We start from the raw sequence: 19,360 nt of genomic DNA, 5'->3' as shown, positions 1-19,360 counted from the left end.
CTGCTCTGGGGAGCCCTGTTTATCAGGAGGCATTCATGGGACCCAGGGCGTGCTGATAGTGCAACCATGACGTGCCTAGAAGCCAAGAACCGTTTTTCAAGGCCCCCATCAACCAAGGAGGGTCGTTGCGGAAACTTAGTACATACTTTTGGTACAGGGTTTCTGCTCGGCTGTGGTCACCTTAGCAGCTGACCTCCCTCCCCGGGAATGCGAGAGGCACTGGGGCAGGTGTTGGGGAGCACCTCAGCCCTCACCCCAAACAACTTTCCCCCTTCAAGACCCAACAAACCTCACCGCCAGCGGAGGAGCAAGAGCTGTTATTAAATAAACTAGCCATCTGCTTCGTCTGTTGACCTGTCCGCACGCCGAGGCCGCGGAGCTGGCGCTCTGTTAGTCTAGGTGACACCAAGGCGCACGAGGGGCCGCAGAGGCAGAACTCTGCGGAGGGCAGCGAGGGGCGGGGCAGGGGCGGCCCCGGAGGCCGTTATTAGGCCGCGCCCGGTTCGGCTCTGGACCTCGCTGCTCCGCGGGGCTCCTGGAGAGGCGCCGCTGAGAGGAACAGCACGGGAAACCGCTCCCCCCTCTGCAGCGGAGACGTTTCCTGAGGCGTGGCGTCCGTCACAGTGGAAGTGACGTACAGGCAGGGTGACGCCGGCGCGAGGCGAGGTGATATAAAGGGTAGGCGGTGGCGGCCGGAAGCGAGCGGAGCGGAGCTGAGCCGAGCGGCGGTGGCGGAGGGGTGGGCTGCGGGTGGGGGGCGCTTCCGTCGGGCGCGGAGGGGAGCGGGGAGGAGGAGGGCCGGTGCCCCAGCCCCTCTCGAGCTGGCCATGGATTTCCACAATATTCTCTTGAAGGCCTCGGAGCAACAGGGACTGAACTCGGTGCCGGTGAGCTCGGGGGTTGTCAGGGCTGTTGACGGGGAGGGCGGGCTACGTGAGAGCCAGGGCACGGTGACCGCTGCAGCCGCTGGGGCGGCGGAGCCCCCGGCTGCCCGATCTCTCGTGGCCCCGGGGGGAGCGGTTACTGGGGCCGTGCAGGGAGGAGCTGGTGGGCCCGGCAGCCCGGCGCTCCCCTCACCGGGGGCTGAGGGTCCCGCTTGGGCCGCTGCCCCTCTCCTCGGCTCCTGCCCCGGGTGCCGCCCGAGGAGGCCGGTGTACGGGCCTGGCTGGCCTTCGCGGAGCCGGCCTGGGGCCGCGCCTTCCGCCTCGCCAGCTGAGGTACTCGCTTTAGGGGACCGGAGAGGAGCCGGCGTGGGGGAGGCGAAGCGGGGCCCTTCCTGTCAGCAGGTCTCGGCAGTCTTGGGGCTGGGAAGGGGCTGCCGGAGTTTGCGCTTTCTGGTCGCCGAAAACGCCGAGATCCCGAGAGAGAAAACGGTGGTGCAGGGGTTGTTGTTAAAAGTTGGCTAAGCCCTTTTGTTTGCTCTGAAAACAGAAGTCTGCCACGTCTCAAATGCAGGTCGGAGACAAAGCATATCAAGCTTGGGATGAATATGCTGTATTTTCCAATACCTTTGTATCCATTGCTAAGGGATAACAACTACATGGGGATGACTGGTGAAAGGCATTTGATTTGTTATGAATATTGCTCAGAAGTTTGTATTTCAGCAGTTTGTGCTTTAACTCAAGCTAAAAGTTTTATGTTGATTCAGTATGAAATAACCCACTTACTTGGCTGAATGAAGTCTGCTGCTAGGAAGGGCCTGTGGCCTGTCGGTACATTCATATACTGGGTTTCATTCCTTTGACAGGACCCAAATTGTAAGTCGTGTGCTTATTTGGATAAAAGAAAATATTTTCTTTTTTAGTAGCCACGAGCTAGAGAAATGCTTTTCCTGTCCTTTAACTGAGTGCCAGAGTCCCATGTTTCTATGATTAGCTTGCTTGTACCAGTATAAATGGGAGGGGTAGTTGTTTTTCTACAGTTTATCCTAAAAAGCAGAAAAAAGTATACTCTTCAGTTCTGACATTGCTGAAGTGGAGACACTGTGGAATTGAGAGTATCTCGGTTTCTGTATCACTCGTAAAACTTTGGTAATGTTCACCAATACTGTGACTAGTTGACAATATGGACCAGCTGTATGGTAGATAACTTGTCAAATATTACTGTGTTTTAAAAATCTGATAAAATGTATTCAATATCTAGCTTGATTTAGTTTGCCTCTTGACTCTACATAGAGGTCTAATTTGTAACATAAATATGAAAATATCAAATGTATAAATACTTTAAGATAACTAAATATCTATTTATGACTCTTAAAACAACTTGTTCCATTAAATTGTCATTGGGATGTTGTAGTTCTTACTCCAGATGTTTAAAACTTATTTTTATCTATTTAGTTTGCTCTTGCAGCTTTAGTGTAGTGTACTGCTATTTTTTGTCACAGATAGTTACAAGCCATGATGATGAATTGATGAAATCTGCTATGTTCTCTATTGCCGATGTGATGGTAGAGAGAGGCAATCCTACTTGCTGTGCAATGGATGACAGTTTTGTTACTCTTTTTAGTAAAGGCAAGATTAGGATTTGCCTATGTGATTAATTCAATCCATAGCTGGAGCAGTTCAGTTCTAGACAATGTAGCTTTCAACTGTAAAGCTGGCCTTAGTTTTTGAGCAAAAGTGGAGCTGCACTTGGCACTGCCTGAGGTTATCTTCAGCTGTTAAGCTTCAAAAGGGGGTCTGATCAATGGACATCAAAGTAACTCCAGATTAAAGCTTGTACATAAAATGTGCATATAGGAATATAATTAATTTTAAATATTTTTTATTAAAAATGCCATATAGGCTAATAACAACTTACTGGTGTGTCAAGTTAGCAGGTTTCCAGCAATGTCCATTCCTGGGTTAATCACCATATTGCCAGAGTTTTTCTTTGGGAAGTTTAAAGTTTACAGTGCACTAAACTGAATATTCCGTGCCTCTTTTAATGAAAAATAGTAACATGCACTACAGTATATATCTCAAAAGTAGAAACTATAGAAAAACTCTATTTAAGACATAATATAGTCTTGTATTGTGGAAGAGGGACCTGCATAAAACAGGTCCTGTAAAAATGGATCTATTTGTTCATCTCCCTGTGGAAATCCAGATTCAACAGGAATATTGTTGAAATAAGCCTTTCAATACCCTATTAATTGCATCGGGTTTTTTTCCTAAATAAAACAGAAGGTATATGAACTAGTGTAAAGCTATTAATGATGTGTTGCTAATAATCTTCATAGCAGTTGCTGGTAAGAGCCCCAGTTTTTCCTCACATAGTGTTCCATAGGGACTCCTGTATCATGTGTGTATATCTTGTTACATGTGTTCATGTTAGCAGCTTATTAGATTTCCAATATGGTCTTGCTTTGATTAGACATGATGTCAATTAGGAGGTCTAATGTTTATTTTAGTAAAATTTTAATACTGTCTATGTTGCTCTTCTCTGTGAAACTGGTATATTCTATTATGCTGCAGCAAGTTTTATGTGACTTGATAGATGTGGGGAAGCACTTTGAGATGTTTGAATGGAAGATATTCTTAAAGCATAAAATTGTATTGCAGTTCAAAGAAAAAACAAAACACACACACTGAGCATAGTTGGAACTGTCATTCTTTTATTTCACCTTCTTTCTACTGTCATTAATAATTTATTAGAAATGATCTCGCGTACCTCGCTGTTCCTTTTAACTGAGGCTGGATCTTTGGTGCAAAACATCTGGTACAGAATATCATTCAACCAAGAACAGGTGACCCAAAACTGAAACAGCTGGGCAGCCACGAAGTCTCATTTTAAGTTGGACTGATACATAGTGAGTATTCAAAGTTGCAAAATACCCTCTGGTAAAGTTGACGGATACACCTAGTGACAGGGAGTTAAGTATTTGCAAAGTAAAAGAGTAGCAAAGTCCCAGAGTTTGTTGAGAGGACCCTGTGTCTTTCAGAGCCTGCCCATGAAAATTGTGACCTGCAAGCTGTTTTCCCATAGGGAAGAGAAGCCCTGCAAGAGTAGCTGCTGAGAAGCCCTACTGTGAAGTACCGATTGCTATTGTAGAATCAGACTCCTGTTTGATTGGTGTGCATGTGTTTATTTATTGTTAAAACGTGTCCCAAACCAGGGCCTACAAATGCTTTGTGTTCTATCAACTTCCACACCAGGAGAACTGCTAGATACGTAGTATAAGAAGTTGGCAAGGGTTAGAAGGGCATTTACTCTATTTGACAGAACTTGGTAGTTAAGTTACAGGCACTTGCAGACATTTACTAAAATGCATAGAACTTTAAGTTTTTCCTATTCCTAGTGTCTCTGAGTAAGTGGATGAGATGGGGAACACAATACCACTACAGAAAGGGAAGCATGAAGTGTTCTGCTTAATTTTCTTTTTATTATGTGAAGCAACATTTAAGGGAAGAAATTTCTACATTATTTTCAGCTAGTGGTTCAGCTCCTGTGTGGTGACAGCAGTTGCAAAATCTTAAAACTATTTTTGCATGTTTAGGAGTAAGAGGTGTGACCCTTTTGAATTGGTTTTGGGAGGTAACAGTACGAGCTGATAGTTAAAATTCTTGTCAGTAAAGCCTTTCTCTTGGTATGGGTTAGAACCTGCAAGGAATTGAACAATTTTAAGTAAATGCTTGATAACTACCATCTAGATAACTACCATAACTAGATACTGAAAATAATAGTTGAGAGAAGATTATGTGCACATATTCTGAGAAAGCCTAACTGCAGAGCTGTTGATTTAAAAAAAAAAAAAAACAAAACCCAGCAGGGTGTCTGCAGGAACAGACTGTAATAAGGCTGCAGCAGAGGCCCCTGGGCTGTTAACACAAATGACCACTTACAGTTTGGAAAACTGCCTTTTGAGGAACTAGTGTTAGGGCATTGTGAGAGATGAGACACAAACAAGGTTATATGTGTGGCTTAACTGGGTGAATGAACTGTTAGTGATGTTCTTAGCAAGTTATACCCTGAAGAGTATTTCAGGGGAAACGGCAACTTCCCATTGGAGAAGGCTGCATGTGTTGATGGATGGTAAGGCAAAACAGTTAAAGTGTTGTAACATCACACAGGGGCCACAACTGGCCAGTGAAAAACAAGCAAACAGAAACCCCCACCCTCTGGGAGCCTCTGCAACTTGCCCATACTGGCTAGCACAAGTAGAATATTCTTTATGTTGTATATGCAAGCACATGGCAGAAATTATTAGCTGCAGAGGTGCTCTATCTGAGAATCAGGTTTGGAAGAACTGATCACTCATATCTTGTGCTGTTACCTTTGTAAATATTGATTTAATGTGAAAAGCAACACTACTTCACTTGCTTGTGTCTGGGTCTAGGCCTTTTAGGGCTTCATTTGGATACCATGAAGTTTATAGTTATTTTATGGAATCCGTTTTACAGTCCAATATCTGATAATTGAATGCTGACCTCAAAACAGCTGCAACTGTATCAGGATCATGTGCCATCTTTTAAAGAAAGTCAGTGATTTAAGTGCAAAAGCTTGGTTGCAGGTTGCACAGTTAAACTTGGCACCTGGAGCTTACCTGTGGCTGACAGCTAGACGCTGGCATCTGCATTTAAGGGATGGATGTCTTGTGTATATGTACATAAACTATATCTGATATATCTCACAAGACGGTATGCATGTGTGTGAATGTGTAGGCACATACAGTCTCGTGAGATTTTTAACTACTTTACCATATTAATACCAGGGTTTTTTGGTGATTGTTTTTTAATTCATTTCTTTGTTTTGAGGAATACTTTTCTGCTTCTTTGTTACTCATGTAACTTTTTATGCTATGTATCCCATGGAGGACAAAAAATATTCAGGTTTTAGGGGGAAAACAAATAAGATTTTGCACTGTAATGGACTACACCATACTTTTATTATAAAAGTACCATTAGTCGAATTTAGGGAGAGCCAGGTATTGGGTAGATAGTTATGGCAAGATTTGCAGAGGTGAAGGTAAAAAAAAAAAAAAAACCTCAGGAGAAATACTACTCACAGGTAGGAAAAGACTTGTTATTTCAGGAGGGTACACAGTTGAAGAAAAGCACTGCCATGGCCTTTACTTTTTCCTTTGGGTAAAGCAGAACCCACTTTGTGTATCTCAGCAGTATAGAGTTAGAGGTGTCATCAAGTGCTGCCCAGGGAAATAATCAGTGTTCTGGGAACAGTCTGAGCTGCTCTCTCCTACAGGCTAAACTTTTCTGTTTCTCTTTTGATTTAACCAACTTGGCAATAGCTTTAAAAAGCCAGAATAGTGCAGCTGCTGCTTGGATGATAGTGATAAAGGTTTACAAAATCAACTCTCACATTGTGGTGAGCTCACTTGTGCAGAGATGAAACTCAATAAACGAGCTTGACAGTAGTAGCTCTTTAATGTGATGAGGCAACATGTCAGGTTTTATGACTGTAGTGTACACTGCAGTCATATCTCTGTAATTTGGTTTTAGTAGTTCTGGAAATTACTTCAGGTGACTACAACTAGGTGGGATTGCAGCTGCTGTTCCTGGAACTAGTTTTGGCAGCAGCTTAGAAATGAGTCTCCGAACCTTGCTTCTTAGTGCATGTATGTACAAGATAATGTATGGGTTTGCATGTTGGTAATTGAAGTAATCCGAGGATCTCTTCATGTACTGCTGATTCAGTAAATCGAATTAGAATGAAGGCTTCCATTGTGTGATACTGAAATCTAGGAAGTTATGATACTAGCTTGCCTGATTATTATTGCTTCTAAAACATTTGGAGGTAGGTGTTTTAACTACCAGATATTTTAATTTAATTTTTTAGTTACGTTTCATAAGGCTACATGAGGATAGGAAGATATTTATGAAATCCTGACTTGTGTGGCTTTATTAAGGATGTTGGTTTTATTTGGGACCATATTTTACAGCTCTTACTTGGTGAGGCTCCGAACTTGCCATGCAGAAGATCTTGGTTTATGTTGTAATTTGTCTTACTACTGAAATAAAGAAAACAAACAAACCCCTAAGCCCTAGGGTTGTGTTGGTTTTGTTGTGTTTTAACATACTCTTCTGCTTTCCATCTGCTTCAGGGTTTAACTGGCTTCTGTTGTATTTACCTCTGCAAATGTCTCTTTCTCATTGATTTTTCTTCTCCAGTCTGTTTCTTTCCATGTTATTCCAATAATCGGGACATTTAGGAAAGGTAATGTCTGAACAGGTATAGCACACTAGTGCAGGTGTTTGTTACAGATTTCCATAAGAAAGGTGCTTGCACTCTTTAACATTGATTAAAATAATATTTATTGGATATAAGCAGGAGAAGCAAAAAAGGGGGACAGTATAGAGTAACTTTACATCTGCATTGGACAGGCATCTAGGCGTGGCAGGCTGTACAGATCCTGTGTGTGGTGAGGATTGCTAGCATCTTCAGAGCTGTTACAGGATGTTCTTGGAAGTAAGCAGCTCTGTTTCCTCTGCCAAGCAAAAGGGTGTTAGACGAAAACATCCTGCTTCGCTTTAAAATACAGACATAGAAACATACAATAGTTTGGGTTGAAAGAGACCTTTAAAAATAATCTAGTCCAACCTGCCTGCAATGAGCAGGGACATCTTCAACTAGAGCAGGTGGCTCAGAGCCACATCTAGCCTGACCGTAAATGTTTCCAGGGATGGCACATCTGCCGCCTCTCTAGGCAGTCTGTTGTGGTGTTGCTCCAGAGAGCACTCTTATAAAAGGTTTTTCTTATATCTAGTCTGAATCTACCCTTTTTTAGTTTAAAGCCATTAGCCTTGTCCTATTGCTACAGATCCTACTAAAAAGCAAGGTCTTCCACTGGAGCCTTCTCTTTTCCAGGCAAATTGCACCACATGCAGTTGGTACGATTACCAGGTGCCATGTGGGAGCTGCAAATTCTGTTGCCATTCGTCTGCTGAGTTCATCCAGTTGTCTTGAGTGATAAGTATAGTAGTGTGCATGCCTGCACCAGTTCAGGTCAGCTGGTATGTGGATCACTTTACTCCTTAATGTACAATAGTCTAAGATCACTGCAGCAACAACTAAAATCAGTATCACTGGGTTTAGATCCATCTACTAGTTATGTTGGTGAAGTCAGTTCCAATTTACTTTTGGAGTAATTAAATTTTTGGGGTTGATGTATTTATTCATTGAATAAGGCAAGCTGAAACTGAGTGTCCACAAACAAAGCTGAAAAGCCCTAATGGACCTGGAAACCTGTAGCCTGGGATTGCACAGACTCTGGAAGCTTGGGCTTTAGTCTGCTTTTGTTTCCTGCTTGATTTAGAGACTAAGGCTGGACTGAAATATTTGTATTTCATTACTGATACAGTTGTTTCATTCCTTCTCAGTCCAGTGCATTTCATTCATTTCTCTTGGTTTCCCTACCTGTCTTCTGGTTTCCTGTTCATTCCTTCAAAAGCTGAGTGTGCTCTTGTTGCAGATGACTGGAAAGCACCTCACTAGAGAGAAGCAGCAATATATTTTAGTTAGGCAAAGTAATAACTTTACAGAGCTCAATAAGTTCCATGGAATTTAACAGAGTTTAACAGTAGTTTGACAAGGTTCAGTAAGCTTGATGGCAAGGTTCACCTTATTAATTACTGCATGGAAAAAACATTTGAAGGAAAATTGGGTTCAGGTTGGGTTAGAATGTTTCACACAGGGACCAGAGACACACCGAGTAAGGAGGTCTCTCCCATTGAATCATTAGGTTCAGAGTGGATCCTCTTGCTTTCTGAACCACTTCTGGAGCCCAGCTGTGGCTGGTTCCAGTCTTAGTCTCAGATTTGGTCAATGGTTTAGGTGTAACGGAATTATCCATGTAATGCTTATAATAACATTGAATAGCTATGTGGATTAGTAATGTTTCATAATACTAATTCAGCATGCTGTCAGTCACTGAGGATCTGTTGTGGGTAAGGGGTCGCTCCATCTTGGGGTCGCTCCATCCTCTAATGAGAGATGTCCATGCTCAAGGGAGCCACCAGACATGCAGTCCAGCTGCAGTTCAGGGAGAGCTCAGACTGGGCCCATCCTGATAATAACGTTTTTAGGGTGAAGTAAGTAGTTGGCTGCTCGTCAATAGCATAAACAAGATGGGGGGGTTTCTAGGTCGCAAGTTCACCCCAAAGATACGAGGCCTGTTGCTCCTTAGCATGAACCAAAATACAGCTGTGAGTTAAGTGTATCCATCACAGCTCTGCTTCAGTGGGAATTCATGTGTGTTTATCTTGTACCATCCCTGCCTAAAGTCAAGTACATGACTGTTATGCAACTTGTCAGTTTTAAAAACTTCTAAGATTTTTACATTTCTTAATTTTTCTGACATATTTCTTTTTTCTTTACAGAAAAGGTACAGTTTGGCTGTTGGTCCTCCCAAAAAGGTTCCGAAAGTCAAGGGTGTAGAGTCTGCAGCAGTGCAGGCATTCCTCAGACGGCAAGAAGAAGAGAAAAGAAAGAAAGGTAGCAGCTCAAAATATTTCCTGTGGGAGACTTCCATTGACCTTGAGACTCTGTCACCTTACTAAAAGCTCTAGCAAATACAGCTACACATCTGTTTCTGGAATTTATGTACCTAACATGCTGAGGGAAAGCCAGGGCTAAGTAAAGACTAGGGATTTTTTGCATGACTGAAGTATCAGCTATACTAGTATTTGCTGTTGGAGATGAGTAGGTAAGGAGAAAGAGGTATTGCAAGAAATCATCTGGACTTTTGGTAACTTAACTTTGAAAAGCTTTGTGCATGGAAAAATGGTAAAAGTTCTTGTTGTGTCTTAATCTAATGTATTGGTGCAGTCTGAATTTCACTTTTGTAAAGCAGCAGCTTTGTTTGAGCCACAGTTTTTCCACTGTATTGTATTTCCTTTAAATAGTCTGTAAAATAAGCTAATACTGTGTTGCTTCTGATATTAATGCTTTGATAGAGGTAACCAAATCTGATGGACTGGATGACCCAGGTGTTATTCTTCCTCTTCTGGTCCTGTAATGAGCCTGCTCCTTATTCCCTGTATTGTGGTCCAGCCAGAAGCAAGACTGAACATGAATTCCACATAGGCATGCATGCACACACACTCTGTACAGTCATGGCCCTTGACAACACAATAACATAGGTAGCGGGTGTTACCTTTACAGGTAACACCCAAAGCATGAGTAGGTCGATCCATTTTCTAGGAATTGATGCTTTTTCTGAGTGTTTTCTGGTATTTGGCACCTACTCCCTTGGTCTCCCCAGTACCTGACATTCAAACATCTCATCCTATTCACCAGCTAGTTCAGACTGAATTTTACATCAGCAGATCACATGCAGGCTTGAGCTAGAGAGCATAGCTGTGAAGAAATTGGCTAAAAACAGTTTAGTAAAAATATAGGACAGACTGTAGAGATAGGGCACAGTTCTCTGTCAGACAAATGTAGCCACCACCAGTTTGCTTATGTGTGGCTGGCTCCTCTCTCCCCTACACCCTTCTAAACACACTCAGTGTGTTTTCTGGTTCTTATCCCCCCAGTGCTCTCTGATTTCCTCCATTTCCTTATTTCCTGTAAACATCTGACAGTAAATTCTGTACTGTCTCATGGTTCTCTTGCTCAGTCTCAGAACTCCTTCCATTACCCAGAAATTCCCTAAGTCGTGTACCTCCTCACACAGTAGTTCTCCTTAGTTTGCATAGCTTTCTGGAGAGCTGCTTTGGTTGAATAACCTTAATGGATTTTGCAGTAGCAGTATTTGACTTAATTGTTCACCTTTGTTTGTAAGAGTAGCTTGTTCAGGTGGGTTAGCTATAGTCTATTTTGAATAGCTGTTAGCCAGATATCTAAATTACTGTCCTAAATGTCTTATCTCCAAGAAATTTAAATAAAGGAGTGCTTTTGCATACTTTTCTCCTGGTTTTCTTTTACAGCACTGGAAGAAAGAAGAAAGAAAGAACAGCTCTTGGCTAGACGCATTGAACTTAAACATGACAGAAAGGCAAGAGCTATGGCCTCAAGGACAAAGGATAATTTTTATGGTTATAATGGCATTCCTGTTGAAGAGAAGCCTAAAAAGAGGAGGACTTGTGAAAATGTTGCTCAAGCCCCAGAGGCTGAGTATGCAACAGAAGAGGAAACTGAGCAACCTGAATATAGTCACACTGAATCTGAGCATGAGCAAGAATATGAAGAGAAACCATCCAAAGCTGCAATGAAACCAAAGGCACCTCCCAAAAGTGCACCAGCACCTCTGAACTTTGCAGAGCTCTTAAGACTTGCTGAAAAAAAGCAGTATGAACCGGTGGAAATAAAACCAGTGAAAAAAGTAGAAGAGAGACCCAGAACAGCAGAAGAATTGAGAGAGAGGGAGTACTTAGGGCGCAAAAGCAAAAGAGTAGAAATGCACGGGAAAACCGAGAAGGAGGTTAAGAATACAGGGATATCCAGTTCTTCCAAAAAAGTGACCTCTCAGAAAGAATCTGTGAATGCAAAGCTTAACAAAAGCTCAGTAGATAAACATTCCATACCAAAAAGCAGTCTAACATCTTCTATCAGTGGTACTGATAAGAAATCCAAAACACCAGCATTGGCTGAAAAATATTCACGATCATCATCTTCCTCCAGATTTGATCAAATGGGAAAAAACTCACAAAATGGCTCCTTAAAAAGCTCTCCTGGTAGCAGTCATGGTAAATTGCCTGTTAATGGTATTGGAAGGTCTGGCTCAAGTTCTCATGTGCCACCCTCAAAAGCAACAGCCAATGGGGCTCAGAGGCCTCTGTCTGCTAAAGAATCCAGCCTAAAAAAGTCTGCCCATATGAAATCGGGAAATACTGCATTCCTTCAGCATGGAATTAACTCCAGTGCAAAGCGATCAGGCAGCAGCTTAGGGAAAGGAGGACCTGGGCATCCAGGTGGTGGTTCAAGTACAGGACCTGGGCGATCAAGCAGCAATTCTGGTGTGGGACCTGGAAGGCCGGGAAGTGGTTTAAGCCCAGGACCTGGGCGACTGGGCAGTGGTTCAAGCATGAAACCTGGAAAGACAGCAGGCAGCTCAAGCACAGGACCTGGGCGACCAGGCAGCAGCTTGGGCACTGGGCCAGGAAGGCCAGCCATCAGCATGAGTACGGGACCTGGTCGACCAGGCGGCAGCAGTATGAGTACGGGACCTGGTCGACCAGGCGGCAGCAGCACGAGTGCGGGACCTGGTCGACCAGGCGGCAGCAGCACGAGTACGGGACCTGGTCGACCAGGCGGCAGCAGCACGAGTACGGGACCTGGTCGACCAGGCGGCAGCAGCACGAGTACGGGACCAGGAAGGCCAGGCATCAGACCAAGTACTGGACCTGGTCGACCAGGCAGCAGCATGGATACGGGACCAGGAAGGCCAGGAGTCAGTTCAGGCATGGGAGCCAAGCGACCAGGCAGCAGTTTGGGAACAGGACCAGGAAGACCAGGCATCAGCCCAAGTGCAGGACCTGGGCGACCAGGCAGTGGTTTGGGTACTACTGTAAAACCGAAGTGTACTGTTGTATCAGAAACTATTTCTTCTAAAAACTTAGTAACAAGACCCAGCAATGGACAGATAAATGGCATGAGATCTTTTCAAGGTCGTAGACCTGTGTTTCATCCACAAGGTATGAAATTCCAGAGCAAATATTTTTTCAGTTATTTGGTTTATATTTTTAAAGTATGTATGTGTTTATGTCACAGAGGGCCTTTGACAATTATGGGTACAATTAGGAAGTCTTGGACAAAATACCATATTTCACAGTAGAACGTTTGTTTTTTGCTTTGCAATTTCTAGTTTATTTTTTACCTGTGCTCATGTTTCTTGAAATCCAGACTGGGATGTGAAGTATTACAGGAAAGAAAACTAAGCAGCCTATGATAGATGTTGATATATGAATGCTGTTAGAAGGAAAAGAATTAAAGGATTCACTTCCTGTATTGTTTAATTATGCTTAGTCTTTAAAATTCTAATGTCTTAAATAATGGATGTTTAAAGTGGTACATAAAAACTAAAACCACACAGCAAACCTGTGACTGAAATGTACATATTTTGGAAAATTCACTTTAACAGTAAGCAAGCTGTTCTGAAAAGTTGTTTCTGAACAGGAACAAGCAGCATGAACCCTATCTAACAAATAAGTGCCTAGAAAGCCTTGAACAAGAGCATAGACTTCTGCCTGACAGTTTCCTCAGGTTGGCATCATTGGTGATACTAAGATGTAATCTTCTAAAGCACGACTTAGGGAAAGTATTTCCTGTTATTGAGTTTCTGAGAATTGTTAGTTAACTTGAGGCAGATGTTTTCCACCTTGAAGCCTGGAGCTGTAAAACTGCTGTGTCCAAAGCATACCAAGGAGAAGTACTGTCAAATCAATGTTATATTAATGCTATTAATTAATGATTTTTTTTTACTCTCCTGTCAATTAGGGCTTGGGAGACCACCTATTAGTTACAAGAGACAAATAGATGATGGTGATGATGATGATGATGATGAATATGACTCTGAAATGGATGACTTCATTGAAGATGAAGGGGAACCCCAGGAAGAAATATCAAAACATATTCGGGAAATATTTGGCTATGACCGGAAAAGGTAAGCAAATGTTAATTTTAAGGTATTGCAGAGCAATCAACAGAAATCAGTATAGTTCAAATATAAATGTTTTTGAATTAGAGGAAGTGCTGGTATCCAAAACTGGGTTTGCATTGCAGAAATTTAACAATCATTAGAACTGCTTCTGTGCTAAAGGGACCTTGAATTTTCACACTGCTACCACGTTCAATAAAATTTGATGCAGTAGAACATAGCTGGAAAACAATACAGCTTCTTCAATGTCTCACCTGTATAAATCATAGTAACTTCTTTCCATTACTGGATTTTAAATGGTTTCCATAGCAGTCTGCAGTATTTCAGAATTCATCAAATGTTGCTGCCTGAATATGAACTGCTAAATGTAATAGTGCTAGCTACTCTGTAAGAGGATCTAACTTGATATGATTAGGAACTGCTGGGAAGTGAAGGCTGCTCTTTGGCTATTTAAGTACTTCCCTCTTGTCTGACAAAGTATAAGAAAGCAAGCATTTTAAAGGCTTGTAATATAGATTCTTTCAAAACTTTAAAATCTGTGTGGGGCAAGGTAATTATTTCTAAGAAGTGATGTGAATTCATAACTGAATTGTACATGATTGTAGTTTTTAGTGTGCTGAAAACTAATATTTAATTTCCAGATACAAAGATGAAAGTGATTATGCCTTACGCTATATGGAGAGCAGCTGGAGAGAGCAACAGAAAGAAGAAGCTAGGAGGTATGCACGAATTTAAAACTGATAGAAAGAGGGAAGACCCCATTGCCAAGTCATGGGGCTGAATTAGAGTGGATATTTGCCACTTTTTATTGCAGAGATAAATATGCCTTAGTGTTACTTGTAAGAGAGCTTTGGTAAAGATGAAAGCCAGCCTGTGGTGGGTACAGTAAATATATCTTGTATGTTCATTCTCATGCATCACAAACTCTGCTTATTAAAAACAAAAAAAAGCCCCCACACAAAAAGGCAAACTTATGCCCAAAAATCTATTTAAAAATACTTCTGCTGAAATATGAAACCCATCAATTTGTCCCAAACTTTACGATATTCTGCTAGTTTGAGGACTGGAAGGAGGTGGGTTTTTTTTGGGTGGTGGGTGTGTGTGTGTTATTTATAGACATGTGTTTGTGTGCATATTTTGTTGTTTGAAGTACTCTGAACTTTTGCAATCAGTGATTTAGAATACAAATATTGTATTTTCACTGGTTTTGCCCTCTAGACCTATACAGCTCCTGTTACTATAAAACCTGTTGATCATAAACTGATTTACTTTGGATTTTAATGGCTGATGGGACAAGCTTTGTGTAAGTTATAAAAGGTTTTTGTAGATAGTGGAAAATACTGGAATATACTGACCTAACAAATGGTTTTTGTTCAACTGAAACTTTATTATTCAGAAGGTGCCTTGAGCATTGGAAACTTGCATCTTTTTGAAGTTACAGTCAGTGTCCTTATTTGTCCTTGTCCCTGGTGAATAGTTGCAGCTCATGCAGAGCTATAGTCTGTTAAATGGAGTAAGAGGAAATAACTGTAATATTACAATGATATTGCTATTAACTGTAGTCTGTGAAGATCAAGAGTGAGGTTTTGCAGAATTGGAAATCTATGTGTGCAGCATAAAGGAAGGGGAGATAAGGAACTTGAGTAAAATTGGGTTTAATTATTTTTCCATGGTTAGGTTAAAAGTTTGGTTAAAAGCAACCTTGAAAAGAGGAACTACTTCTAAGAAAACAATCCCACCAAAATTGTAATTGTTAAGTTCTAAGTTGAAATGAAAAAATGTCTCAAGCCAGTTTCATCACAAAGATCCCTGATGTGTTTGTTTCTATTCTTAATTGAAAAGATTGCAGTTTTCTGAATTCAGGATGACTTTGCTGTGCTTGTTTAGGCATAAAATCCATTTTATAGCCTGTATTGGAGCAGTTTAGCCCAAAAGAGTTGAATCCTCGTTGTCATGTGGCTCAGCCTTCTGCATTGAGGTGCATGCTATGCTGCCTTATGTTGCTCCATAATGAACTGAGTGTGCAAATGCACTTGGCTGGGCTGCAAAAGAAGCAAAAGCTGATAAGGAAGTTGCCAATAGCTGGTAACTTTGCCGCACCCATTCCTAGTATCAAACCAACAAGACTATCCTGCCCTTATTTGTTGAAAAGGAGAACAGCTGTTGCAGATACTGTTCTCAGTATCACTTTCAACATACTGACCTCTAAGAAGCTGCAGAAATCATGCAGGGATGTAGCTAAACATGATGTATTAGAGTTTCTTCCATGGGCCTGTTCACAAGAGCTAGGTGGGGTGAGGATGGAGCAATGTTGTGCCTGTAGCTACCTCAATGTTGCCTCAAGCCAGGAAGCTGCAACAAGTCGTTTGCTTCATTACTGTTTGACTTTATCTATTGTCTCCCTTGCCAGTGTAAAAGGTCGATTTAGGTGGCTCTCAGAAGCTGATCAGAGTCAGTCCTGCTATGACTTGTATGTAAGAGCTACATTGGCAGGAATTGATGGATGTGTTTCAGCAGCTTCTTTTTGGGAAAAAAATACTTTTCATATTAAAAACACTTTTTTACCATTTTACTTTCTTAAAGTAACTTTTCCTTCCAAAGATTTTATTCTAATTTCATATCTTGATTTCTTAAAGCTGTATTCTTGGTATAATTAAAAAAAAACTTGATTGTTGAACTTCTGTAAAGTTTTTGCTCAAATCATGTAATTTTAGCATTGTTTTTGTTGGGGGATGGATAAAAGTCAAGCTTCATGTTTCTTGAGTAGTTGTGTAAAGAATTTAATCTTATTTGGCAGCTTAAGGCTCGGTGTTCAGGAGGACTTAGAAGAATTGAGACGGGAAGAAGAAGAATTAAAACGCAAGAGACAGTCTAAGAAGATGAGGACACATTAACTGACTGATGGTGTTGACTTTGTCATGTTTCTGTTACCCTCTGCTTCCATACATCTCTTATTCTACTTCAGTTTCTGTTTTCTTCTTAGAGGGCAAATAATATTTAAAGGGATAAAGTACTGAAAAGCAAGGCTTTAGTTTGACTTAAATAAGATATTTATTTTTAATACTTGCCAGGGTTGTTTTTTATTAAGAAATTAATGCACTAATGCATATTAAGTGGAATAAAATAAATAGATGTTTCCATTAATTAAACCTGTTCAAGATGCCAGCAGAAATATTGACTAGCTATGCACTGATTCAGAACTAATCAGCATATAGAGGTAAACCAATTTTATATTCACTTGAAAGACTAGAATATCATTCTTGTTCCTTAATATTTCTTGAGACTTGGAGAAATTGCTTTATATCCTATTCTCCGTCCCAGCTTGAGCCTCGAAGTATTAAGATGTCATCATCTCTTCAGAAGCGGCTTGGGTATAAATTCAGCGCTTGCCACAGATGTTCAAAGCAATAAAGTGCTGCATATTTTCTGATTTGAAGACCCATAAAACCAATTTGAGTCTCTTTTATTTCTAAACAGAAAAGTGCATATCATTTGCAAACTGTTACAGACATGGCCAAAAGATTACATTGGGTTTTGCTGTGTCTGGAATTCCAATACAAATCTAATTCAGGATGATAAATACATGCCCTGAAAACAGGAATTCCTAATGCTTGTATGTAACATGTGCTTTTGGGCTCAAGCATACGCTTGGAAGTTCTTTTCCTGCCCTGTAAATCTTCCCATTTGCTTAATAGCTTCTGCTGCTTTACAGACTGTGTTTGGTGCACGTTTTTTTTCCTTGCATTAAACATCCGATGTGTTAAATGATTTACAATGTGAAGCAGTCATTTATCTAATTAGGTTTTATTTAGAAAGCACATCAGAATTAAGTTTTGTTAGAAAGTATTTGCAGCTCTTCAATATTAACAACTTCTTTTTGACTGGTTAGTACTTGTGATTAATTTCATCAAACCAAGAAGCTAAAATATTATATACAGCAGGAAATCTAGTTCAGTTACTTACTTTAATGCCCATATTTGCACATTATTTCTAACTATGCACTTAAAGACTGTTTGTTTCAGTAACTGAATTTGTTTACAGTCAGCACAGGGCTTATGTAGGTCTACAGGAGTTGTACTGGAAGTCTGAAGCTCAAATCTGATGTTGCACCTGCTTTTGATTTCCCCAGGTCGCCCTTCAAAGTTCACCAGTACCACTACTCAGCTTTGCCTCAAGCTCCAGGACTCCATTGATAGTACCTCTGGCTTCAGCTGCTGAGGCTGTTATGTTTTAATGCTAGGTGTACTTGGAAAAGTACAAAAAGGGAGGAAGTAAAGCAATACAAATGAAAAATTATCCCATAGGAAAGGTTCCCCTGTTGTTTTTCTATCAGGGCTATTCTGAACAATGATGCTTTTAGGAAGCAGTTCAGATAGCAACATATAAGGGGCAATCTTAGAAGCTGCTGAAGTTTAAATGTCTGATTCTTAATGTAAGAAAAAACAGATTGGCCTTTTTAAGATGTTTTCTCTCAATGGTGTAGCATTTCACTGCCTCAGTAAAACACTGACATGAGTAAGCTATTGGCATAGATTCTATAAACTAATTCAGTATTATCTGACAGGGAGCCCAGGTAAAGATACCATCATCCTTGCTCTCTATGTATTTTTTTTCTATGTTAACTAACAAAAACCATTTATCAGTGTATGCACTTGAGACCACGCAAGATAGCATAACCTCTCTGCTTGTCTAAAGTGTGTTGTATTCACCCTGGTACATTGGGACTATCTGAAATTTTCTGTTGTAATTCCTAGAATTATTCATTCAAGACCATGAACGCTGGGACCATGATCAAGTTACTGGGTTTTTGCTTTTTAATTCTTTTTAGCTAGAGAAAGGCTCTAGGTCTGCCAAACCTGATAGCTAGATCAGCTGTGAGCAACTTCCTGCCTGGCTGGGAAAAGTCTCTTATGAAGCAAAAGAAATATATTCAGAATTGGTTCAATTGGAAATTGAATCTGCATTTCAGATAAATACAGGTTAAATAAACCCCAGTTATTTCACCTTCCTGATTTTTTTTTTTTTTTTTACCATGCAAGATCTGTTAACTTTCTTAATCTGTAAAGCACTTTGTCCTTTAGATGGTGACTGGAATGTACTCTGCTAGCCTCCCTAAGATACTGTTACAACTGTTTCTTCACACAATGATCATTGCTTAAATTTTGTTGATTTCATGTGAAAAACTGTTCAAGGACACATTTGTAATTTTACAGTCAATAAGTACTTTCTCATATTTGGCATGGGATGCTAATGGGTTTCAAATTTTGTACAAATGTTTGGGGTTTAATGTTTGCATTTGCTGCATATTTGTAAATTGGCTATGAAGAAACTAAGGTTTTAGGGTTTAATTCCTGACCTTGTATCCAAAAACATGTTTACTGTTTGCCGATTGGTAGTATTAATCTAATGAGAGTACTTCAGTGCTTGTCCAAAGTGCATCTGAATTTGAGGTTAAGAAAAACTGGAAGAATGCTTATATTGGTTTATGAGGATCTGATGTTAAACTAATGGTTTAATTGTATTTAATGAGATTCTGGTTTGGTTTGTAGATTCTTAATTCACTGTTTGACAATGTGCCTTTTTCACTAAATTGTGTCAAAAAAATAATGAATGTAGGAGTATAAAAAGGCTGGTTGGTTTCTGCTATCTCAGATTCTGTATCCTTAAACTTGACAGTATGAAATTACATACTTTTCATAAAACCCTTCCAGGTCTGGATTTGATTGCGCAATTACAGTAGCTACTTCTTTACTGTTAATGCTAAATCAAATGAAGGGCACTTTCTATTGATGACTACTTTTTGAAAATGTCTTGTATTTACACTTG

The 19,360-nt window shown here is 40.7% G+C and overlaps 1 protein-coding gene across 1 annotated transcript; it reads left to right on the top strand.

Moving 5' to 3' along the window:
- Positions 1–800: 800 nt before the first annotated feature.
- Positions 801–17,842, top strand: SPTY2D1 (SPT2 chromatin protein domain containing 1). Its single transcript, XM_057412731.1, has 6 exons — positions 801–887; positions 9,315–9,429; positions 10,866–12,572; positions 13,375–13,540; positions 14,176–14,253; positions 16,332–17,842. The coding sequence occupies exons 1-6, from the start codon at positions 828–830 to the stop codon at positions 16,426–16,428; spliced, it is 2,223 nt and encodes a 740-aa protein (XP_057268714.1). The 5' UTR covers positions 801–827; the 3' UTR covers positions 16,429–17,842.
- The last annotated feature ends 1,518 nt before the right edge of the window (positions 17,843–19,360 follow it).

Source organism: Pezoporus wallicus, unplaced genomic scaffold (assembly GCF_028554395.1).
Source record: "Pezoporus wallicus isolate ANWC-B61680 ecotype Strahan unplaced genomic scaffold, APGP_CSIRO_Pwel_v1 scaffold_6885, whole genome shotgun sequence".
NCBI classification, from domain to species: domain Eukaryota; kingdom Metazoa; phylum Chordata; class Aves; order Psittaciformes; family Psittacidae; genus Pezoporus; species Pezoporus wallicus.
Note: the sequence above shows the minus strand (reverse complement) of the source record. Positions and strands in the feature narration are given on the sequence as shown.